Here is a 25,820-nt window from a genome sequence, read left to right as displayed (position 1 = left end):
AAGATTGATACAATATAAATGTTGCAGAATCTGGAACATGCCAATGCATATCATAAAGATGACAGAAGTCAATAATTCCTTACCAGGGGGTGGAAGAACTAAGAAGTTGTTCCCATAACAAGGCCTAGCAAAGGCTGGAGAGGACAAGGCCTTTATTTGGGAACTTTAACATTGCCCAGGTTATCAGGAATGTAAACACAACATTTAGTAGAGATCTCTATACTTCTGTTAATAGCAAACATAGATTAAGCTTACTTGTGTCTGTAGGCTTTAAACTGACTAAAACTGACTCTGGCAGTTTCTCTTGATAGTTATCAGGCACATTTGCTTAAGAATCTCTTTTGTAGCTTTTAGTCTTTATTCTAGTGGGCTAACACAGGTGTACATCTTAAGTTACATTTAAGTATTATTTCTTTTAAATGCCCAAGGATGGCTATATTTTGGTCTTAACTGTTTTGCTAGGTGTTTAGGATCAAGTTGATTAAAGTGACCTGTTCCTGTCTGTTAAAGAGTCAGCTGAGTTTCCACAGGGGTCACTCATAGAGAACTTAAGAGCAGCTTCTTAGCTCCATTAGTGCCATTGGTTAGGTAAGGTCTCCTTGATGAGGTGGCTTACCTTGAAAGCACCAGGGATGTCTCCCTTTTTCCTTGACCCTCCCCTGCAGCAGGTGCACTGAGTGGCTTTTTCTCTAGTGGCCTCATCAATCTCCTTGGTCAGGAGGTTGTGTGACCCAGAGTTGCAAAGCTCCTTGGAGAAGTCCTCTTGTTCCCTGGGTTCAGGCTGACTTTGAGGGCAAGACCCAAATATGGACTTTTCTTGACCTTTGTATTTAATCTCAATCTCTAAGTTTGATCTTAACCATCAAACAAGTCAGTCTCACCAGTCATAAAGTAAGAGTACTGGGCTTTAGCTTCAATGTCTATAACTTTACAGTTATTTACCCCCTTTTATCTAATTGGGGTTTACATTATCTGTTCTATAGGTGATGGCTTAATATTCCAAGTTAATTTATGGTGTTCGCTCTTGAAGCAGTACTTCTGCAAAATATTGATCAGGCAACAATTAGAGTTTACAAGGAAAATACAAAATGGAATCACCAACAGTAAAACATTCAGTTTGTGCAATAGCTATCTTGAATTTTGGCCGAGTTCCCATTTGAGATCACAGTAATCTTTACAACAAACATCAAAGTTTTGAACACAACTTTAAATGAGTTAAAGTCTGGCTTACTTTGGAGCCATTCTAATGTGTAGCAGGGTTGTGAGGCAGAGCCTTATCTCAGGTAACGTGGGGCTTTTCAGTGAGAGGCAAAGGAGTATTAGAAAATAAAGGGTTATAAACACAGATTTTGAAGATTAAGCTGAGATCAGATGGAGCTCCGTTCTCTGATGGAAATGCGGATAACATTATATCTAAAACATGAATTAAAGAAAGGCTGAGAGAGCTTTTAAATTTCCTTTTGTGTGGCAAAGTGATAAAATGCTTTCATGCTTAATCTTTAAACAAATCAGGCTCTCAATAACTTTTAGAAATACATTTAACAAATTTTACATATACTCTATTGATGACAGGTCCTATAATAGAACATTAAATGATAGGTTTACCATTACAGACAAGTTTAATTTGGAGAATAGCAGCTTGATAAATTTTCTGCTTTAAAGGCTTGTATACCTGGAAAATATGAACACATTTAATTTATAAAGAATAATGCTTTTTAGTATGTTACTCCATGGAATAACTTTGTAAATTAATTAGATGTCTCTAACAAACACGTTTGAGTAATACCATACATGTCGACTCTAATTCACTCATCTTATTGTTAAAAAAACCAAGATATCAGACGAGCATACCAACAGTATTTGCCGTCTCTTTCCTGTTGAAGAAAAGTCCTAGAAAAATTGATGTTAGACATTTTATAAACATCAACATTTTATTAGTTTGACCACCTAGAGACTTGTGAGTTAATTTTAAGGACATTTTACTTCTATTAGTTTACCCAATTTAAATTGAACCTCTTTAAATCACGTGAATTAAAAATATTTGGATCCATTTTAAAAATTTTAATTTTTATGTGCGCTTATATTTAACACAAAAGAAAAGGCCTTGTAATATTTGTCTCCATTGCAATGTAACAGATATTCAAAAATAACTCTAGAGTTGGATAAAAAGAACTGATCAAAAATCATTAACCTCGGTATGTAGGATCAAAATTGTGAACTCAAAAATATAGCATTTAAGAAAAACAAAAGTCCTAGAAGAAAAATGATAATGGTTATTAATTAAAGCATGAGAAAATGAGAAGGAGAGAAAAGGTGAAAAGGAGAAAAGTATTCTGAGTTGTAGCCCAGGAGAAATTTAAAATGGACACTTATTTTTCTTTGGGTTTGAGACTGGTCTCCCACTGCACCTTCCTCCATTTACATTTCAAAGTAAGCCTTGACTGAGATCTGAATCTGAAAGGGGCTAAAATGTTCTAGCAGAAACTTGATGCTTAGGTCCTTTTAACCTTTTTTCCTGGTTAGTAATTAATTTAGGTTTGGATGCAGAAAATTGTCAAACAATGATTTCCCACTACTTGAGGGGAATGGGGCTGCTTATATTACATGGGGAAGCAGGGGAAGACAGAGAAGCAGGGTCTGGAGGCGCTTGAGCCTGTAGGAAGAGCTTAAGAAGCAAGAAAGAAGAGACTTGAAGGTAAGGAATCCCTTTCCATCTGCCCGCTCGCTCCCGGAAGCTGTGTGCCATTACACAAATGGATTTTGATGGCTTTAAGTACCGGGGGTCGAGCAAAGGGTTCCCAGGGTGGAATCTGCCAGATTGGAGGACCCAGATTCCATGGTGGGGACTGATACAGCCCAGTCTGTGGCCAGCACGTCCCGAGGCCAGAATACTGGGCTGGAGATGAGGGGCAGCACATTGATTGTGTTGTCACACAAGCAGCAATGTGTGTGCAGGGCAAAAGCCGAGAAGGGTTTGAGGATGTGATTTCAGGGTTTTCAAGTGTGATTGTGAGTGCGAGATGAGCCTCAACCCTGAGAGGATCTCCACCATAAATTCAGGAATCCACCTGGCAGATAAGACCGACTATAGGAGCCAGCCATAACTATAAAAGTTGTGGCTGGGGGCACCCCCACCCCTCAGCCGCTTCAAGGGTATAAATCAGCCTAGGGGAACTGGACTAGAGGACTCACCAATTTGAAGTCCAGTGATGAATGTAGAGCAGAGCGTCTGGGCAGAATGGAAGGTGGGGCTGTGTCCGGGGGGCACTGGGGCTTCGATGGGGTTCCACTCACTTAAGAGACAGCGGAAGATCCCGTCAGAGTCACGGCACCAATGTAAGGAAAAATGCAGCTCAGCTCGGGACCCGTGGTAGCTCCAGCCCCTCCGACGGAACTGGTGCTCCGTATGCCTGGTCTCAGTTGCAGCTCAACAATAGCTCCCAGAAATCCACGACGGACACGGGAAATCACATAAGGGAATTTATTAAGCAAACACAGTGTCTCCCTGCAGGGTAAGAGAGAAAATGAGAGGAAAAGAGAAAGGAAAGAGAAAGGGTACGTGCTAGAGAGAGTGGAAAGCGAGGAGGAGGAAAAGCAAGTGTGTAAGAGCTAGAATGACCATTTTGAAAATTTTAATTCTGCCTATCCAAGATCTTTTCATCTTCTAAGGTTTTCTTCAATTTCTTTCTTTAGTGTTCTGTAGTTTTCATCGTAGAGGTCTTTCACTTCTTTTGTTAGATTAATTCCCAAGTTTTTTTTTTTTTTTGAGGCTACTGTGAATGGAGTGGTTTTCCTGATTTCTCTTTCAGAGGATTCATCACTTATGAATAGAAATGCATTAGATTTATAAGCTTTGATTTTATATCCTACTACTTTGCTGAATTCATTTATTAGTTCTAGAAGTTTTCTAGTGGAGTTTTTTTGGATCCTCTAAATATAGAATCGTGTCATTGGCAAATAGTGACAGCTTGAGTTCTTCTTTTCCTATTTGTATCCCTTTAATTTCTTTGGTCTGTCTAATTTGCTCTGGCTTGTGTTTCAAGGACGATGTTGAATAGTAGTGGTGAAAAAGGGCATCCCTGTCTTGTTCCAGTTTTTAGAGGGAATGCTCTCAGTTTTTCTCCAGTAAGAATAATGTTGGCTGTGGGCTTAGCATAGATAGCCTTTACAATGTTGAGGTGTGTTCTTCCACTATTCCTATTTTTTTTAGTGTTTTAAGCATCAAGGGGTGCTGTATTTTATCAAATGCTTTTTCTGCATCTATTAAAATAATCATAAGATACTTAACTTTATTGACATGATGAATTACATTTATTGATTTCCAGATGTTGAACCAACCTTGCATCCCGGGGATAAATTCCACTTGATCATGGTGCACTATCTTTTTAATATATTTTTGTATGCGATTTGCCAGTATTTTGTTAAGGATTTTTGTATGTGTGTTCATCAGGGATATTGGTCTAAAGTGTTCTCTCCTTGATAAATCTTTATCTGGTTTTGATATCAGAGTGATACTAGTCTCATAGAATGAGTTTGGAAGGGTTCCCTCCTTTTCTATTTCTTGGAGTACTTTGAGGAGTAGTGGTATTACTTCTTCTTTAAAAGTCTTGTAGAGTTCGACTGAGAATCCATCTGGTCCTGGGCTCTTCCTAGTTGATAGGCTTTTGATGGCTTCTTCTATTTCAGTGTTTGTTCTTGATCTGTTTAAATTGTGCACATCTTCCTGATTCAGTTTGGGAGGATCATATGTCTCTAAAAATTTGTCAATGTCTTTGATATTTTCTATTTTGTTGGAGTATAGATTTTCAAAGTAGCTTCTAATTATGTTACATATTTCATTGGTGTCTGTCATGATCTTTCCTTTTTCATCACAAATTCTAATAATTTGAGTTTTCTCTCTCCTTCTCTTCGTTAGTGTGGTTAAGGGTTTATCAATTTTGCTTACTTTTTCAAAGAACCAACTTTTCATTTTGTTAATTTTTTGAATTATTCCTGTTGTTTCAATTTCATTGATTTCAGCTCTGATTTTAATTATTTCCTATCTTCTACTATTTTTGGTGTTGATCTGTTCTTTTCTTCCTAAGGCTTTGAGATTTAATGTTATGCCATTTAGTTGTTGACTTTATTTTTTTAATGTATAAGCTCAATGCAATGAACTTTCCTTTTTTTTTTTTTTTTTTTTTTGCGGTACTGGGGATTGAACCCAGGGCCTTGTGCTTGTGAGGCAAACACTCTACCAACTGAGCTATATCCCCAGTCCGAACTTTCCTCTTAATACTGCTTTCAGAGTGTCCCAGAGATTTTGATATGTTGTGGTGGTGTTCTCATTTACCTCTAAGAATTTTTTTATTTCTTCCCTGATGTCTTCTGTTATCATTGCATCATTCAGCAGCATATTATTTACTCTCCTGGTGTTGGAATAGTTTTTGTTTGTTATTTAACGTTGCTTTCTAATTGCATTCCATTATGGTCTGATAGGATACAAGGTAGTATCTCTATTTTTTTGTATTTGTGGCATAGCATATGGTCTGTTTTGGAGAAGGATTCATGAGCTGCTAAGAAAAAAGTATATTCACTTGATGATGGATGAAATACTCTGTAAATATCCCTTAAGTCTATATCATTGATTGTATTATTTAGTTCTATAGTTTCTTTGTTCAGTTTTGTTTGGAGGATCTGTCCAGTGGTGAGAGCAGTGTGTTAAAGTCCCCCACTATTATTTTGTTTTGGTCTGTTTGATTCTTAAAATTGAGAAGGGCTTGTTTGATGTACATAGATGCTCCATTGTTTGGGGCATAGATATTTAAAATTGTTATGTCTTGCTGATTTATGCTTCCCTTAAGCAGTATGAAATGTCCTTCTTTATCCCTTCTGACTAACTTAGGTTTGAAGTCCACTTTATCTGAGGATGGAGACCCCTGCTTTTTTACTGAAGCCATGTGTGTGATATGTTTTTTCCTATCCTTTCACCTTTAGTCTATGGATGTCTTTTTCTATGAGATGAGTCTCTTTAAGGCAGCATATTGTTGGGTCTTTATTTTTAATCCAATCTGCCAATCTATGTCTTTTGATTATTGAATGTAGGCCATTAACATTCAGGGTTATTATTGAGCTATGACTTGTATTCCCAATCATTGTGGCTTATTTTTGATTTTTAATTTGACTTGGTGTCTCCTTTAATTGGCTTTTCCTTTAGGATAGTTCCTCCCTTTTCTGACTTGTATTGCTTTTTTCACTTCCTGCTCATGAAATATTTTGCCGAGAATGTTCTGTAGTGCAGGTGTTCTATTTGTAAATTCTTTTAACTTTTGTTTATCATGGAAAGATTTTATTGCATTGTCAAATCTGAAGGTTAGTTTTGCTGGGTATAGGATTCTTGGCTGGCATCCATGTTCCTTCAGAGTTTGAAATATATTGTTCTAGGCCCGTCTTGCTTTTAGGGTCTGGGCTGAGAAACCTGCTGATATTTATATTGGTTTCCCCTCATAAGTAACCTGATGCTTTTCTCTCACAGCTTTTAAAATCCTATCTTTATCTTGTATGTGAGGTATTTTCATTATAATGTGCCTTGGTGTGGATCTGTTGTAATTTTGTGCACCTGGTGTTCTGTAAGCCTTTTGTATTTGATTTTCCATTTCATTTTTCAGGTTTGGGAAATTTTCTGATATTATTTTTTGAGCAGGTTGTTCATTCCTTTAGTTTGTATCTCTATGCCTTCCTCAATCCCAAAATTCTTAAATTTGGTCTTTTCATGATATCCCACAATTCTTGGAAGTTTTGTTCATGATTTCTTAACATCTTCTCAGTTTGTTCAACTTTATTTTCAAGATTAAATATTTTGTCTTCATTGTCTGAGATTTTGTCTTCCACAAGATCTATTCTGTTGGTGATGCTATTGAGTTTTTAATTTGGTTTATTTTCTTTCATTTCAAGTATTTCTGTTTTTTTTTTTTTTTCTCCTCAGAATCTCTCTCTCTCTCTCTCTTTATTGAAGTGTTCTTTTTCTTCCTGCATTTGCTCTTTTAACTGTTTATTGGAATGATCATGCATTGCCTGGATTTGCTCTCTTATCTCATCTTTTGCTTCATGGATCATTTTAATTATGCAGATTCTAAACTCTTTTTCTGTCATTTCTACTGCCATGCTTTCATTGGATTGTATCACAATTGCATCTTGGTTTGTTAGGGACACTTTCTTCCCCTATTTTTTCATATTGTTTCTATATATTCCCCTCTACCAGTGAAGATCAGAGATACTGAAGTTATCCCCAACCCCGCAGGTTTATTATGATCCTACAGTTTTCCACTGCCTCTCCTTTGAAGAGGATATCAATACCAGTAGCACCCAATACAGAGAAAATGCAGCCCTGAACCAGACAGCACCTATAAAGACTTTAACATTGTTGTGATAAACAGGATCAGTTTGATTACTACTTACGGTTTTTCTAGTCGTGAACAAGAGGATGGGGAAGGGTGTAGGATGTAAGTGAGTAAATAGAGGTACCTGTCAAAGGGCCTCCAGTCTCCTGTAGGTGTCTCAGGAAGGGAGCTGCCCTTCCAATGATGGTGGCCAGGCCCTCAGGAATGATTCAAAATGCCTGCACCAGCCTCCAAAGAAGCTGGGAGCCCCAGCGAGGGCGCACCGAGTCAGCGTAGGGGGCTGGCGGGGTGTCTGGTGTCCATCCATGGTGGCAGGGGCAGGTGGGCCAGTCTTGGCCATTTCTATTGAGATATCATCAAGGACAGCGATTCTTTTGTAAGACAGGTGTCCTGTCTTACAAAAGTTCATCAGAGGCCTTTTTCATTTCTGTCACAGCATTTTTGATCTCTGGCATTTTGATTTTGGTATTTTCCAAGCATTTCAATCTTTCTGTGCTTGCCTGCTGTCTCCATTACCCATTAGAGCCCTTAGCATCTTTATCACAGTTGTTTTAGATTTCTGGTTTAAAAATTCCAACATCGCTGTCATATCTGAGTCTGGTTCTGATGCTCATCGTCTCTTCTTACTGTGTGTTTTTGTTTTTGTTTTTGGTGTTGTTTTTTTCTTTTCAATATGTCTTGTAATTTTTCGTGATAGCTGCACATGATATATTGGGTAAAAAGAACCACTTTATATAAACAATTTTATAATGATAAGAGGAAGTGTTCTATAGCCCTGTGAATAGGACTTAGTCTTTTAGTAAGCCTGTGCCTCTGAGCTATAAACTTAACTTGTGCTTCTTGGGTATTGTACACCCCCAACTCCCCCCCCCCCCCCACCTTCCTTGGAACCTGGTGGTTAGAGCCTGCTGGGGTTGGATATTTCCCTTCCTCCAGGTTAGGCTCTGATAAAACCCCAGCCTGTTAGATTCTGGTTAAATAGCTTCTCCTGAGAATATACCTTGTTGAACAGAACAGAATGCTCTGATGTATTTCAAAATAATTTCCTCCCTCCCCTTTCCTGAAGCACAAAGGGATTTTTCCTATATCTTTAATGTGAGAACCAGGTTAAGCTCCTAGAAGTTAAACTCACAAAAGTATGGAATCACCCTGTGACTGGGTCCCTCTGGAGTTTTTATCTCCCAGAGTTGTCCATTTTGAACCTCCAGAAATTCATCAGTTGCAATTCATGTTTTCCTACATTGGCACTGGTGTGTGGGTTTCTGCTTTGACCAACAGTTCTCTGTATTTTCCTGTTGGGGTGGTGGTAACAGTTTGCCCTGTGACTCCCACCTTTTCGATGTATTTAAAGGAGTTGTTTTCTTCAGTTTATCTTTTTACCTGTTAGGAAGAAGTGGCAACTTCTAGTTTCTTACATTCAGCACCAGAAACCAGCAGTTACCACACAGGTTTTCAGTATCATATTTTAAGATCTTTATTTCCACTTTCCTTCACTTGTAGATATGATAATTTGTGTATGATTATCACTTAGAACTATCTTATGTTCAACTTCTCAAATGCCTGAGCTCTTTCTTGGACCACAATTTTACCTTTATCATGTTCTCTAGTCCCTTAATCTCACCTTTCACCACGAGTCCATCAGCTTTTCTCTGGACCTATTTTACTTCATACAGTCTAGGGTCACTTGACCATCATTCCAATGTCCTGGAAACTCACTCCTTAATCTTGTGCCTTGCCTGCCCCCTTAGAACTCCCTTAATGTAATATACATCATTCTGCTGTTTGCTGCTGGTTCTCTTAGTCCAGGAATTTTAACCCTGATACTAGTGACAGCTGGATCTGATAATTCTTTGCTGTGCGTTTTTGGATGTTCAGCCGCACCCCTGGCCTCTCTCCAGTAGCATCCGCAGTCATAACAATCAAACGTATCTCCATACATTGCCAAAAATGTCCTTTGTGGGGCACTATCATCCCCTTTGAAAAATACTAGGTTAGTCAATGAAATTTTATGGTAACTAATTCTGTAAAGATTTGGCTAATTTTTTAAAAAGCTGAGTTTTCGGGGCTGCTTCCTTTAGGCATTATTTGAATGCCTTACATATGGCCATGCATCTATTCAATCCTCAGAGCAGCCCTGAACAGTAGGTACTGAGATTATTAACCACACTATATAAGGTGATATCTTGTACAGCAGCACAGAGGCGCAGTGCATTGCTTCATCCACAGGCCTGGGAGGTCGTAGAGCCCAAATGTGAAGCATGTGACTTTAAAACCTTCCTTCAGGATCCTCCAGTGCTAGTCCTCATGAATCACTCACCGCTATCGTTTTAATTCTTTATTGTTTTTTAATGTTATCTGTTGTTGAATAATAGAAAATCCTGAACTTAGTTCTCCTGTGGACAATTTGTTCAAAAAATGTTTTAGAGAAGAGGGAAAATATTTATTTTTGCATACTTGAGGTATTTTGTGCTTAACAGACAATAGGCTGCATTACCTCTTTTTAATGTAGTTATTCCTGTTATTTTCATCTGGTCTTTTCATTTTAGCCTTCTATTATTCCTGGTGTCACTAACCAACTCCACATCTTTATGAAATGCTTTGGGATAAGATAATAGACTAGCTTTTCTTTTTTTTTTCCTCCAGTGCTAGGGCTCAAACCGAGGGTCTCTAGCATGCTAGGCAAGTGCTGTGCCACTGAGCCACACCCATCCCCTCAAGATTTAAAAAAAAAAAATCTATTTATTGACCATTTTAGTCTTATAGAATTCGAATTTCCAGAATTTCTGTTATTCTGCCACACTGTATTCTTCCATTTTAAGTTTTTATATGATGTCTCTATTTTCTGTATCTTGTGACAATTTTGTTGAATAGCAAATATGATCCTGTATTAAATAGTTGAACTAGTTGATGTCTCACATTTCTTTTAGCACAAATAATCTCTGATTACAATTTATATGGTCAATGTCCTCAAATGCATGATAGTTACAATATGTACATATAGTTAATGTAATAAAAGTAATGCATATTCTTTGTACTCTAGATTTTCTGTAATGAATAATATGAAGAAAATAGTTCTATACACGAATTATTGCAGTTAGCATTTGTATATTTCTTTTGAGGGATTTATATCTGTATAATATCACTAAACATATGTAAATATTCATAAAAAATATGTACACTGGTGGGTTTTGTTTAGTTGTTATTTTTGTGAGCCTGGGGATTGAACCCAGGGTTTAGTGAATGCTAGGCAAGCACTCTATCACTGAGCTGTGTTCCAAACCCTACAGTGTTTTCTTAAACTATCTACCAGACAGCCAGTGTTCCCTAAAATTTTATATAGGTTTATGTCATAAACCTAATATGTGTACAAGTAAACATACTCTGCTGCTCTGCCCACCCCATTTCTTGATTACCCATCCCCCAAGGAAATCAAGTCCTTGCTTTACTATTTGGTAAATATCTCTGTATCCATTCTTTTGTTTTTCTATGGCCACAGCTGGCTTCAGTTGAAGGCCCTTTATCACCTTGAAGGAGCTAGGAGCTTCTCAGTGGTTGACCCTCTTTCCAGTTTTTTCTTTCTCTCCCTTGGGTCCACCTTGCATACTGCTGCCAAAGCTTTTTTTTTTTGAATTGGGGATTGAACTCACAGGTGCTCTACCACTGAGCCACATCCCCAGCCCTTTTCTGTATTCTATTTAGAGATAGAAGTTGCTAAGGGTCTCAATAAGTTGCTGAGGCTGACTTTGAACTTGCGATCCTCCTGCCTCAGACTCCTGACCTGCTGGGATTAATAGACTTGCACCTGCTCCCAGCCAAGGCTTTCTTTTTAAAACAAAGAACAAGTATTTTCACCCCATTGTTCAGAAACCTCTTTTGACTCCCCATTTCTTATAGGATCTTCAACTTACTTGGCCTGGAATAAAAGACTCTTTACAACTGAAGTATGAGTAGCAATTACTTTCAGCAACTTTTTGGACCCTATGCTTTGTAGTTGTTCTGGTTTAACTCTGTGTTCCTTTACCATTGTGCATATTTACAAACAAGGCCCAGAACACAGATGAAGCCCAGAAGAGAGGCAAATGCTGACCACTCAGTGTATGTTTGATGAATGAGTGATTAAGCAGTACTTTTTCTTGTGTCTGTAATCCCTGTACCTTCCCACTTCCTATCTAGACATTCCTGTCCAGCTTCAAAGTGAGAAAACAGTACAGCAGAATAACAGGAAATTTGAGTTCTATACCAGTTCTTAAAAGGAAGCAGTCAACTCCAGGTTACCTGCTTTATCTCCAAGGCAATTTTTTAGGTAACATTTTCCATAACCTGGATGCAGGTTATGATACAGACCCAGCAGTGGATTAGGTATACCTACCACATTGGATTTTGTATCAACAGGAGAGGAGCTAACAATGTTGGTTTAGAACCTAATAAACAGGATTTCCTGTTGTCAACATGTATTGTGGGAGTTGCTACATTTATTATTTTTAGAAGTCACTTGACAAGTAAATAAGTACAACTGGGCTCATACCCTAGGAATTCAGAGGTGGTTCTAGACTGATTTTTGAAGGAGGGCTTTGTCTGATTGTTAGATATGAGTTTTCAAAAATAAATGAGCAATAATGTACAATTTAAAAACATTTAGGTGTTAACTCAAAAGTATTATACTTGTAGTACAATCATTTCACTCACTGAAAATGCTTTCACCTCCATTGTAAAATGTGATGAAGTAAATGCAAAAATACTGGAACAGAAAGCAGTAGCATGTTATTTCCACTTTATTTTTTGTGGTGCTGGGAATTGAACCTAGGGTCTCACATGCTAGGCAAGTGCTCTACTACTGAGCTACATCCCTAGCCCTCCACTTGAATTTAAAGTTGTCTGTAAGGAATCATTATTCCTAGTTTTAAAGTTTGTAATGTAACAGGTATTTCACAACAGGTTTACTAAAAATCTCAGAATTTTCTTAAATAGTCAAGAGTACTCAATTTATCATTGTCTTCTACATTTTACAGTTTATTGGAATATGAGTTTTCAAAATAGTCCTCAATGATACTCTGTATTTCAATAATATTTGGTGATATCTCCTTTTTCATCTCTAATTTTGTTGAGTTGGGTCTTCTTTCTTTTGTTTTGGCCAAGAATTTATTAATCTTGTTTATGTTTTCAAAGAGCCAACTCTTTGTTGCATTGATGCTTTTATTTTTTATTCTCAATTTTAGTAATTTTAACTGTGATCTTAATTATTTCTTGTCTTCTACTGGTTTTGAAATTAGCTTGTTCCTGTTTTTCTAGGGCCTTCAGATATATCATTAGATTATTTGGGATCTTTCCATGTTTTTTTTTTTTTCTCCATGTTTTTAATGTAGGCATTTATTGCTCTAAACTTTCCTCTTCGAACCTCCTTCATAGTGTCCCAGAGATTTTGGCATACAGAATCACTATTCTGTTTGATTCTAGGAATTTTTGAAATTTCTCAAACTGTTCCTTCTATGATCCATTCCTGTTCAAAAGAGTATTTTTCGATCTCCATGTGTTTAGGTGGTTTCTATAAGTTTTCTTCTTGTTAATTTCTAATTTTATTCCATTATAAACTGATAAGATGCAAGGGGTTGTTTTGTATTTGCCAAGACTTGCTTTGTGACCTAGAATATGATCTATTTTGGAGAAGCCTTCACAGGCTACTGAGAAGAAAGTAAATTCATCTGCTGTTAGATTAAATATTCTATAGATGTCTGTTAAGTCAATTTGATATACAGTATTATTTTGGTTAGAAGTGGTCTTGTTGATTTTTGTTGATCTGGATGACCTGTCTATTGGTGAGAGGAGTGTGTTAAAATCACCCAGTAATATCATATTGGGTTCCAAAACTTAATTTCAAGTGTTTGTTTTATGACATTTGGGGCATAAATATTTACTATCATTATATATCATTATATTGACCCTTGCAGTATGCAGTGACCTTCCTTGTCTCTTTTGATTAGTTTTTGCTTGAAATCTACTTTGTTGGTTATTAGTATAACTACTCCTTCTTGGTTTTAGACTCCATTTGCATGGAATATCTTTTTCCATCCTTTTACTTTCTGCCTGTGGATGAGTCTCTTGCATGTAGCATTTATTTGGGTTTTGTTTTTATTGCATTCTGCCAGTCATGTCTTTTATTTGGAAATTTGAGACCATTTACAAACCAGAATTATTATGGAAACATGCTTTTTATTTCCTGCCATTTTGATTTGTTTTATATATTTAATTCAGTCTTTTCATTTGTTTAACTGCTTTTGATTCATTCATATTGAGGCTCTGGGGTTTATTTTTAAGTTTTTTTTGTGTAATATTTACTTAAGTATTTTCTGTAGGATGACTTAGTGGTCCTGAGTTCTTTTAGTTTATCCTTAAGTTTTTTGTCTCCTTCAATTCTGACTGGTGGCTTTGCTGGATATAGCAGTCTTGGATGGCAATTTTTTTCTTTCAGAACTTGGATTATCTCACTGGTCTGAAGAACGTCATGCTAAGTGAAATAAGCTAGATTAAGAAAGTAAAGGTTGAATGTTTCCTCTCATGTGGAAACTAGAGATAGAAAAAAGGAATTAAAAAAAGGTAGATTTTTACAAAAGTAGAAGGAAGATGAATAGAGAAAGGGGATCAAGAGGGAGGGAGAAGTGGAGGGCATGAGAAAGTACTGGGGTATGAAATCTACCAAATTATGTCCATGTACAAACATACTACTATGAATCCCACTTATATGTATAATCATAATATACTAACTAAAATAATAATGATGATGATAAAAGGGAGATAAACAGGGTAGAGCAAGAAGATTGGGGGAGGGAGGAGAGGAGGGAAAAGAAAGGTACTGGGGAATGAGATTGACCAAATCATTATGTGCATGTACAAATATGGCATAATGCATCGCAATACTACGTATAATTATAATGCACCAATAAAATTTTTTGTTTGGAAAGATTACTTAATTTCCTAAAACCAAGGGTGTGTGTGGGGGATGCCACTTATCATCACACTAGTCTTAGCCCAAACATCTCTCTCCAGTTATAAAGGATCTTATGGTATTTTAGAGGCAGGCATAGTGATGTGTATATTATCTTCTATAGATGTTTAACTACTGGATCCACTACTGGATGTTTTGTCATCAGAATCTGTCTTAACTGAACTATGGCATCAGTTGAATTTACTGAAAAAGAAAAGAAAATGAAAAAAGGAATTCTGGTGGATAGTAACCACAGAATGGAGTATTGGGAAAGCACGGAAAAGTTGGTAGGACCCTCCCTGGTTACAAGTAGGACAAGACTCCAAGTTGGTCCCCTGTCTTTTTTTTCTCTTGAGCAGTGTTCTCCTCTGCTGCTTTGGTGGCAGCTGCTGTAGATGGCATAGTGGCTTTCAGCAGAGGAGCATAGTAGTGATCTTGTCACTGAAGTCTTTCTTAGTATTATTCTTTTTGCACTGTCTCTAGAGGGCAATTCATCGCTGTGCCTATGTTGAGCCTATAGAATATGCTTTTTCCTTGACTCTCTGCAGGAATATTATTTTTTAAGGTGCTTATTAAGGAACTTTAATATTTAATATTTTATATTTTATTTTACTCCACAGTTATCTGTGGAGTTAAAAACTAGTGTTAAGATTCATGACATATACTCCTGGCTATCCTTTCAGCCCTAGTTGGCATCTGGGTCTACAGACTGGTCTTTGATTTAGATTGACCCTTGTGTGTTTCAACTCACTGAAATAAGTTCATCACCCTATCCTCCCTCCAGTATCTTAGGGACTTGGCATCAGCTAGGTGTCTTGACTTTGTTTTTCCTGAGGCTGAGGCCATAAACTCATGGTCCATCGGCCAAATTCAATACTTGAATGTGTTTTGCCCAGTTTGTAAAGTGGAAAATTTTTATTTTTCAATTTAAAAATTGGAATTTTATATTAATGTATGAATTTGGGGCTTCTTGGATAATTAAAATGTGGCAATAACTGGACTTGAATTGTAGCTGCAGTTGCAGCTGAATAGTGGCTGCACCTCTTAGGCTGGGTACATATTCTTCTGCTTATCTAGCTCCCATGTGGCCTGGTATTTGAGATTGTAATCCTTGGAGCAATACATGTACTAAAATTAAATCATATTTATAGTTGTGTAGTTTAAAAAGTAAATATGCAATGGAACTCAATAATTTTCCATGAGTAACAAATGTAAAACTCACTTCAAATACAGGATGTAGGTAGCTGGATCAAATTGTTAATGTTCTTCTGTGATTAACTCTCACAAACAAAAACTTAGTACTTCCCTTTGTTGGTGCCAAAGCATGCACATATCACTCTTTGTGAAAATTAAAGGATGAGTAGAAGGTACATCTCTGTGCTCATGGGTTTCTACAAAAGCATGTATTTGGAAAAAAAAAATTGTAAGAAAGAAAAAAATGAAAGGAGTAATTAGATTACATTATGTATGTGTTCAGCCATACCTCAAGTGAATTGAATCTTAAAAAAAAAAAACCCTAGAAAGTGAGCAGCATAAAATAGTTGAAAAAGCTATTTTTTTTTTCCTTTGGGATTTTACCTTTGGAAAAAGAAGGAAATTAAAAAGTCACTTGAATTATTATAAGAACTCATGTTCAGACTGATAATTGTGATAAAAGCACCCTTAATTGTTTTTATCTGAATGTATATTTGAATTTGTACTAAACCCATAGTCCCTCTCACCAAACCTGAATCATATGTCAGTACTAGGAACAATCAGTGGTCTCTTAGGATGCCCTCCTCACATTTAGATTCTGAACACCCCAGTCCCCATTCTGGGATAGTTTGTATGCTGATGCCCCATGTTGTTTTCCTGCCTGGGCTTTCAAGACTCACACTGGCCCACCTCATCCCTCCATCACCTGCCAAGTGCAGGTGTTTGCTTTTCAATGGTTCGTCTTGAGGAAGGAAAAGGAAGAGCAAGTTGAAGAGTATAACTAGCTTTTAAAAGCAAAATTCCACTTATATTCGTTTATTATTGCTGCAGATGTAAATGTAGAGCAAATTGGATTTTAAAAATTTCCCTGTAAGACTTCATTATACTTGCCATATTGTGTCTTATGTTGACTCTTATGTATAAAAATATCTCTTTTCATATTTAGGAGTCTCAGAAAAATGTGGAATCCTTCGCATCCATGCTGAGGCACTCTCCTCTTACACAGATGGGGCCTGCCAAGGATAAACTGGTCATTGGACGGATCTTTCATGTTGTGGAAAATGATCTTTACATAGATTTTGGTGCCAAGTTTCATTGTGTATGTAAAAGACCAGAAGTGGATGGAGAGTAAGTAGAATCATTTCCAAGTGCTTTAAGAATGTTCATAAAAGTTGAAGTACCTCAAAAGTATTGTTGGATGTAGGTGATTTTTAAAAAGATAGACAACGTATTATTTCTCTTGATAATACTACTAGAAGAAAAGTCTGAAGTGCTTAAGACACATTTGTTTGTCATGTTAGGTCATATTCATATCTTATCAAAGCAATGAGAACAGTTGGGAGGAAGATATGAATGTTCATCCTGGTAACAAACCATTCCATACCATAATAAAAATAAGCTTTGTAATACTAGATGCTGCTCAGACCCTTTTTCCTATAAACTTTTTTTTGCCTCTTCTCTATTCCACAGTCTCCACTTCTAAGGGAAATCTCCCCCTGTCATTTCTTCATGCTCCTGTCTCTTACCCCACCAAAGTCTAATGTTTTATTGTTTTTGAAAATTATTCTCCATTTCCTTTTCAGGATTATTATTTTTCCTATTATATTAGTAGAATTAGTTCTACTTATAGTCTGTACTGATAAAGGTATTTGTAAGTCTAAATATACATTGAGGAAAGCACTAAGGTGGGAGATCTAGGAGTAGCATATCAAGGGTAAAGGAAATGTTGAGCTCAGATTCTAAGGGAAAGCAACGGTAAACAAGTTAGAAAATGACTCTTTCTCATCAATTTTTAATATGCATACTTTTTAGATTTCCATATTTCTGGTATCAAGATGCATCTTACAGTTGATGGTATATTGATTTAATTGATAACATTTTTTCTCCTGAATAATTTGTAAAGGTGACTCTAGTAATCAGTAACTTGTTAGGATAAATTATAGTAATGAAGAAGTTTATGAGTTTCATAATGAAATGTATTGTAGAAATGAATAAGAAGAGAACCTATTCTGTATCTAAATGTGAATTATGAAATGAATTGTCTTTCTGAAAATTCCAGGCATCTAAAGGTGTAGATGATAATGGAGCTCACCCAATGATGGGACATAAGTTCATTCTACCTGAGTCTGAAAAAGACTCAACAAAAATTAACAGAATACACATTTCCTCAGATCATTGATATATGAGTAAATATTTAATAATCAGATTTTGAGTTTAACAAAAGACCTCAATTTGTTAATTTCTCTAGTGTAAATTCTTATTATGCCCAATTTCAAGTTACCGATGTGATGTCACTGAATGCAGGGCTGGGAAGATGTGTGTACGGTGGGTGTGTACAGTGGACTGTCCACAAGCTAATAACAAGCCAACTTCAGCACACTTCTTCCTCTACTAATCAGACACCAGCCAGTTCTTAGTGAAGTAAGTGGTGTAAACCAGATGATACTTGGGAAGGAAAATTGGCTTCTTACACTTCCTGGCATGGGAGGTAATGGTTCAAGCATGGTTTGAATTAGTATATCAAATAACATACAAACTCATTCAGAAGTACTGAGACCTAGGAAAATTTATAAGTAGGTTGTATCTGTCAATTCAGATTTGAGTACCATATTATATATCATGTAGAGTTGTTGAAGGGAGTAAATTATTTGTTATATGTAAAGATTTAAAACATGACTGACATGGTAAATGATGCTACAATTGTTATTTTTCTTGTATTATTGAAATCCTTGTGACCTAATGATGACACCAGTCAAAAATTCCTATTGAGGAGCCGTTAGGGAGGAGGCATGTGTGAACATATGTGGTCCTAAAATTATCTCAAGAGAAACCTCCTAAACTGTTGGGTACTGTCAGTAGAAGCTATAACCAATTATTTTTTCATTAATAAAGGGATATCAGTAATTTAAAAATGAAGTACTATTTTATTTTTTACTAAGAAGTCCTCTAGTCTCTAGTTATAACTGGAAAACTTTTCATCATGCTACATGGGTGAATTCCACTTGCAGTAACTATCTTATTCTTATAAGTTCATCTAACATGTGACCAGAGAATCAGATATTAACTTTATAAAAAGATGGGTTTTTTCCTTTTCTTTTTTTGTTTGCAGTACTGGGGATTAAATTCAGGGCCTCATGCATGCTAGGCAAGTGCTCTAACCCTGATCCATATCCCCAGCCCTATAAAGACATATTTTTATAGACAACTCTGAGATATTTCTTAGCAGAGTCACCCGTTTAGATAATTTCATTATAACATCCAACCAAATACCAGTAATATACCTATTTCTTTATATTAAAGGATGGAATTTTGTTAATGATATTTCTTTCATGCATATTTATATCTTTGTGGATATTCTTTTATCCACATTATTCTTTTCTTAATTAAAATTTTACAACATCAATTTTGTCTTTATGTCATATTCTTTTATTTTGTTGTACCTGGGATTGAACCCATGACCTTGTGCATGGTAGGCACTCTACTGGTGATTTATCCCCAGCCCTATGTCATATTCTTGAACATATTTCAGAATGCCTTAGAGATCTAGAATTATGAATTAGATTTTTATGTCTTATTTGCTAAATCACAAAATTTTAAATGTCAGTATTTAGGATCAGATCTTTATTTAGTGCTATAGTATGATTTGAATTTACTCTATGTGTAGTATAGCTTTAAATGGTTAAATACTGGAGTCTTGCAGCGTTTATTAAATCTTAAATTTTTATTGAAAGCCATATACGTACCATGTATGCACATATTGTTTTATGGAAATTACTATATGGCTTCAAAAAACGCTTATTTTTATCTCTTTTCTCCCCAATGAAGCAGTGTGTTTAATGAAACGCTTTTGTGGGGAAAAACTCAAGGTAATTTTTTTTTTTTTCGTTTTTTGGGTTGGCAGGGCAGTGCTGTGGGTTGAGCCCAGGAGTATTCTACCACTGAACTACATCCCCAGACTTTTTTCTTTTTCACTTTTTTTCTTTTTCTTTTCTTTTTCTTCTTCCTTTTCCTTTTCCTTTTCCTTTTCCTTTTCCTTTTCCTTTCGGTCTTGCCAAGTTGCTGAGGCTGGTCTCAAACTTGGACCTCCTGTCTCAGCTTCCCGAATCTCTGGGATTACAGATGTGTGTTACTACGCCAGTCAGAATCTAATAATTTTGCAAATAAGTTCTCTACTCTTTGGAGCAGTCACTGTATTAGTTTTTTAATGTTGTTCAAGAGTTAAATGCCTGCATCTCTGTGTTCTATAGTTATCTCTCAGCTCCTGCTTCCATGGAACCACATATGCAGTATCCAGTTACCATCCAGAAATACCCACTTAAATTTGTACTTGCAAAATCAATACATTCATGAATGATGATCATGAAAAAGAAGGAGCCAGAGTGGTACAGAGGTTGATTTGTTCATTTCTATGCTCATTCATTCCTTCATTCACTCATAATAAATATGACTGAACCTCTTCAATTTGCCAGGCACTATTTTAAGGGTTGGTTAAAAAAACAGACTAATTCTCTTTCCTCATGAAGTGAATATTCTAATGGGTGAAGGAGGAACAGCAGATAGGAAACAAGTATATAAATCCATATAAAATATTGGGGGTTGGGGTTGTAGCTCAGTGGTAGAGCACTTGCCTACATGTGTGGAGCACTGGGTTTGAGTCTCAGCCCAAATATAAATAAATTAATTAAATGAAGGTCCTACAACTAGAAAAAATATTTTAAAAAAATAATAAATAAATAAAATATTGGTGGTTATACAAATAGGTAATATGGTGACAAGGTGCTAATGAGTAGAAAATAAAAATATTCAGAAAAGGCCTTTGAACTCTACTTCTGTTTCTGTTGCTGTAAGTGTGAAATGCTATAAATGCTATCAAAGTGCCTTTTTTTTTTTTAGAGAAATGTGATTCGTTTTATTTGATATTTAGATTTACTGAATATATGGAAACACAGTAGAGCAAACATTTAATACCAGTCTTTTTACTTTATTTGTTCTAATTAGTTATATATGACAGTAGAATGCATTTTGACACATTGTACATAGATGGAGTATAATTTCTCATTCTTCTGGTTGTACATGATGTAGGATCACACCAGTCTTATAGTCATGTATGCATAAAGGGTATTAACGTCTGATTCATTCTACTATTCTTCCTAACTCCTGCCCACTTCCCTCCATTCACTTCTCTCTGCCTAATCCAAAGTACCTCTATTCTTCCCTAGTTGCCCCCACCATGGTGAATTAGCATTTGCATATCAGCGAAAACATTTGGCCTTTGGTTCTTTGGGATTGGCTTATTTCACCTAACAAGATACTCTCCGTCTCCATCCACTTACTGGCAAATGCCATAATTTCATTCTGTTTTAAGGCTGAGTAATATTCCATTTTCTGTGTGTGTGTGTGTGTGTGTGTGTGTGTGTGTGTGTGTGTGTATGTAACATTTTCTTTATCCATTCATCTATTGAAGGACACCTAGGTTGGTTCCATAGTTTAGGTATTGTGCATTGAGCTGCTATAAACATTGATAGGCTGCATCACTGTAGTATGCTGATTTTAAGTCCTTTAGGTATAAACCCAGGAATGGGTTAGCTGGGTCAGAGTAGAAGACAGAGACAAACCCACATATATACTGTTATCTCATACTAGACAAAGGTGCCAAAAACATTCATTGAAGAAAAAGATAGCCTCTTCAACAAATGGTGCTGGGAAAACTGGAAATCCATATGTAGCAAAATGAAATTAAACCCCTATATCTCACCCTGTACAAACTCAATTAAAATGGATCAAAGACTGAGACACTAGAATAGAGACCCTGCACCTAACAGAAAAAAAAATAGACCTAAATCTTCACCATGTCAGTTTTGGAACTGACTTCCTTAACAAGATTCCTAAAATACTCCTAAAAAGTTTTAAATGGGATGAATTCAAACTAAAAAGCCTCTTCTCAGCAAAGGAAGAATAACATGAAGAAAGAGCCTACAGAGTGGGAGAAAATCTTGACCACATGCACCTCAAATAGAGTATTAACCTTCAGGATATATAAAGGACTCAAAAAGCTTAACACCCCAAAAAACAACCCAGTCAATAAATGGACTAAGAAACTGAGCAGACACTTAACAGAAGATTTACAAGTGATCAACAGATATATGGAAAAATGTTCAACATCTCTTGTAATAAGAGAAATGCAAATCAAAAGTACCTAAGATTTCATCTTACTCCAATCAGATGGCAATTATCAAGAATACAAGCAACAATAAGTGTTGGCAAGGATGTGGGGGAAAAGATGTACTCATACATTACTGGTGGGACCACAAATTGGTGCAACCACTGTGGAAAGCAATATGAAGATTCTTCAAAGTGCCTTCTTTAAAAAAAAATGAGAAATGATAAACAGGAGTTAAAGTATAAACTCTATTCCTCTCTGATCCTGTGAGTCAGAATGTTGTTTCTAATAGTACGTGCAAGGTGGTAACTCTTTTCAGTCAATATTTAACCTGAATTGTTTAATTACTCATGGCAATGTAGGTATCAACTCCAGGTCTGAATCTACATACATTGCATTTTGGAGAATGACTTCCTAAGTTAGCAGATTCCTTGTTTTCAGTTTGTACTTTTTTCATGAAATGAAAGTTTATTCTCTTCACTGAATGTTTATAAAATCTCTTGATTTGTGTATGTAGAAATATTTAGGTTCTTTGTAAAACCCTTCTCTAGGTTTCTTACACTTAGAAAATATTGTCAGACCAGCATATTGTTTTAGTTAATTTTTATTTCTACTTTTGTCCAAAACAAAATTTGTGAGTAGGAACCTACTTTATTCAAATGTTTGCTTATTGGCTCTGTTATTGGTGGGAAAGATGATAGCACTGAATGGGGAAATAATGAAGTCCAGCTGGGTTGTTTCTGTGCTACCCTTTTTATACCTACAAGATTTGATGATGTGACTAGATAGAACAGCTTGTTGGGCTGGACACCTGTTGGCATTCTCCCTCATAATGTCCAGGCCTCCAACTGAACAGATTCTAGGAGGCTCAATCTCAGTTCTGACAGACCTTCCTGTTGTGATACATTTAAAATCACTATTAATAAGACCTGGAGATTTCTATAACTTATTTATCATTTATCAGACTGACCTCTTTTTTATAATCCCTTTAGAAAATCATTTCAGACTTTTGTGTTTTGGGTACATTTAAAGATTAATTAAATGTAGTGAAAATAACTAAAATTCAATGAAATATCCAGATTAGCCAGATTTTAATTTTTTCATTATTTAAATAAATAAATAAATTTGTTGGCATTTCAGACTTACAGCAGCTGATAAGGATTGGTTACCTGAATAATATAATTGGCTAAATAATAGTCTCTTAATAAGCTCTATATTTTTATTTTAATATTTAATTTAATAGTTAAATATTTATGCTGTATAATTTTTTATTTTAATATTAATTTTGAGGAACTGTTTTCAACCTTTGCATCAAGAAGCCCTAGAATTTTGCAGAAAGGTTTCAAAGATTTTGCAGAGGATGGGCAATAGAGAGCAGTTTTAGAACAGTTTCACCTTTATCTGTTTATTTATTACAGTTGTGGAACATTCTGTTTAAGTGTGTGGGTAGTGGTGGCTTTTTTCTACTGCAAAAAAAGTTAAAGTTTGGAAAGTACTTTTAAAGGAAGAAACTAATTCTAGAAAGATACTGCATTTTTAATAATGTTTAGAGTCTAAGCTATCGTATTTAAACTTGAACAATAGTAACCTAGAATTACAATATAGAAATATAAGGAATTTCAGAGATTTGGGGACATGAGTGGGACCTCATACTTAGAGCTCTGACCTCAAAAGTTTTACCCATTACATTTTTCTTCCAAATCAAAAGCTAAATTTAATGTTTTGGAAAGACTCCATTAAGTAAAGGTATTTTGTTAAGCAATTGCTATTGAATTGGTATGAAAAGAATACTAAAATATTGAAAAAATCAGGGCTAGGGGTTGTGTAGAGTGCTTTCCCACTGTGCCCTGGGTTCAATCCCTAGCAACACACACACACACACACACACACACACACACACACACACACACACACACAAGATTAGAAAGAATATTATGAATATGTGAAGGTATTCCTTTCAAAATGTCTTTGTGTTCCTATTCTGCTTTCATGTGACCGGCCCTGGCAGACCTAGGTGGGGTCTTCTTATGTAAGAAAGTCAGTACAGAGCTCCAGAGGGTGGACCCCAACTCAGAGAAAAGATATTGACCTAATTTTAGAATAGCCATACCGATTTGCTATAAATTAATTTCTTTACAAGTGTATGTGTGCCCTTCTCTGTGAATCTTCTCTTTGACCTACTTCTATGAACATTCTAAGTCAGGGGGCTTCTGTGATTTAAACAAAGCACTTTTTTTATCATGTGACCTTGCCTACCCTTTAGATATTTTTTCTTCTGTCATATTAATATAGCACACAATTTTACAAAATTTGTCTCAGTGTGAATTAAACTTGCTCTTTTTCCATATTCCATCTGATTTCTTTCCATAATCACACCAGATTACATTCCTACATTGGCGATATGGTTTGGATGTGAGGTGTCCCCCAAAAGCTCATGTGTGAGACAATACAAGGTTCAGAGAAGAAATGATTGGGTTGTAAGAGTCTTAACTCAATCAGTGATTTAATCCCCTCCCATGGGATTAACTGAGTGGTAACTGAAGTGATAGGGTGTGGCTGGAGGAGATTGGAATTGGTGTGGCTTTGGGGTATATATTTTGTATCTGGAGAGTAGAGTCTCTCTCTCTCTTTGTGCTTTCTGATGATGTGAGCTGCTTCTCTCTGCCACACTTTTCTGCCATGATGTTCTGCCTCACCTTGAACCCTGAGGAATGAAACTATTGTCTATGGATTGAGACCTCTGAAACTGTGAGTCCTCAAATAAACTCTTCCTCCTCTACAATTGTGCTGGTCAAGTCATTTAATCACAGCAGCCAAAAAGGTGACTAAAACAATTGGCATTTTATATGTATTGTTCAATTTATAACTTACAAGAAACATTGAAAGTGGACAATTTTATTTTCATTCTTCAAATGAAGAAAATAAATCTCTGAACATAAATAATGTGTCGTAGTCACACAATTAGTAACTAACAAAGCAGAGATCCAAACCTAGTGCAGTATAGATCTGAAGCCCATCAATGTTCTTTTCACCTTACTGTTGTTTTCTAAGTTGTAGAACATGTAGTTACTCAAGTGTCTTAAAAACCTCCTAAAATAGTCTCACATATGAAGTAGTTTCAGACCAAGGACCCTGAGGTTAGGGGTGGTAGTGAGATAGGGAGCATTGTGCAGGGCTGCTAAGGAATGGTGGTAGTCCATTATGATACCCTCGGTTATGGTGTTCATGACTGCTGTGTTCTGAATGTCTGTGTGCCCCCAGGACTCATACATCGAAAGATAATAATCACTGGGATGTTTTTGAGAAATGGGCTAATGGGAAGTGATTAGATCATGAGAGCTATACCCTCATGAGTAGGATTAGCGTCCTTATAAATGTAGCCCCAGAGAACTGCCTTGGTCCTTCTGCCAAGTGAGGACACAGTGAGAAGCTGCCACCTGTGACCAGGACCAGCCTTCACCAGACACTGAATCACTGGTACCTTGTTCTTGGACTTCATAGCTTCTGACTGTGAGAAATAAATGTTGTTCATATGCTACCTAATTTATGATATTTAGTTATAGGAGCCTGAACCAACTAACACAATGGAATAATGTATTTAGATAATGTACACCAATAAGATAATGACTAGCAGGCACCATTTTGTTTTTGAATGGATCTATAACATAATTATAGTGAAACCTGTTGTCATAGTAACTGTTTAAATTTTGACAATGGTTCGTCACTTTAAGTCAGAATGCCTTGTGTTATTTGGGAAATTTATTTCTTAATGTAGGCCACTAAGTTTTATTAAGTTTATTCTGCAAATAATAGAAGTTGGCCAGCTTAATTTTTAATTATTTGTGCTTTTTAAAATACATCATCTATTTTCTTTAAACTTGCTACATCTAAAGTAATTTAACCTTTATTGTTGGTTGATGATGAGCCAGGGTCATAATTATAAATACTAATTTTTTATTATATCATCATACAAATACTATATAGAATTATTGTTTAATAACCACATAACCTCCTAGTTCTGTAGTTTTGTTTCAACTTTCCTTTTCTGCTACTATGCCCAATTCTGCTTTTTATTAGACCTCTTAATTATCTTGTTTCAGGTTGTGAG

General features: G+C 36.0%; 1 protein-coding gene across 8 annotated transcripts in view; it reads left to right on the top strand.

The window, feature by feature from the left end:
- The window catches only part of MRPS28 (mitochondrial ribosomal protein S28), a 352,996-nt gene that overhangs the window by 28,072 nt on the left and 299,104 nt on the right, over positions 1-25,820 (top strand). For 6 of the 8 annotated variants that reach the window (XM_079111109.1, XM_079111111.1, XM_079111112.1 and 3 more), the window contains exon 2: positions 16,499-16,680. In XM_079111109.1, the coding sequence (XP_078967235.1) occupies positions 16,499-16,680 (182 nt within the window). Of the gene's footprint in view, positions 1-16,498; positions 16,681-17,800; positions 18,865-19,377; positions 19,419-25,820 lie in introns of those variants that run through there. The other 2 variants (XM_079111105.1, XM_079111106.1) reach the window with 2 other exon arrangements.

The sequence above is a fragment of the Sciurus vulgaris genome, assembly GCF_902686455.1.
Source record: "Sciurus vulgaris genome assembly, chromosome: 1".
NCBI classification, from domain to species: domain Eukaryota; kingdom Metazoa; phylum Chordata; class Mammalia; order Rodentia; family Sciuridae; genus Sciurus; species Sciurus vulgaris.
The sequence above is the reverse complement of the archived record's forward strand: the minus strand, read 5'-3'. Positions and strand labels throughout refer to the sequence as shown.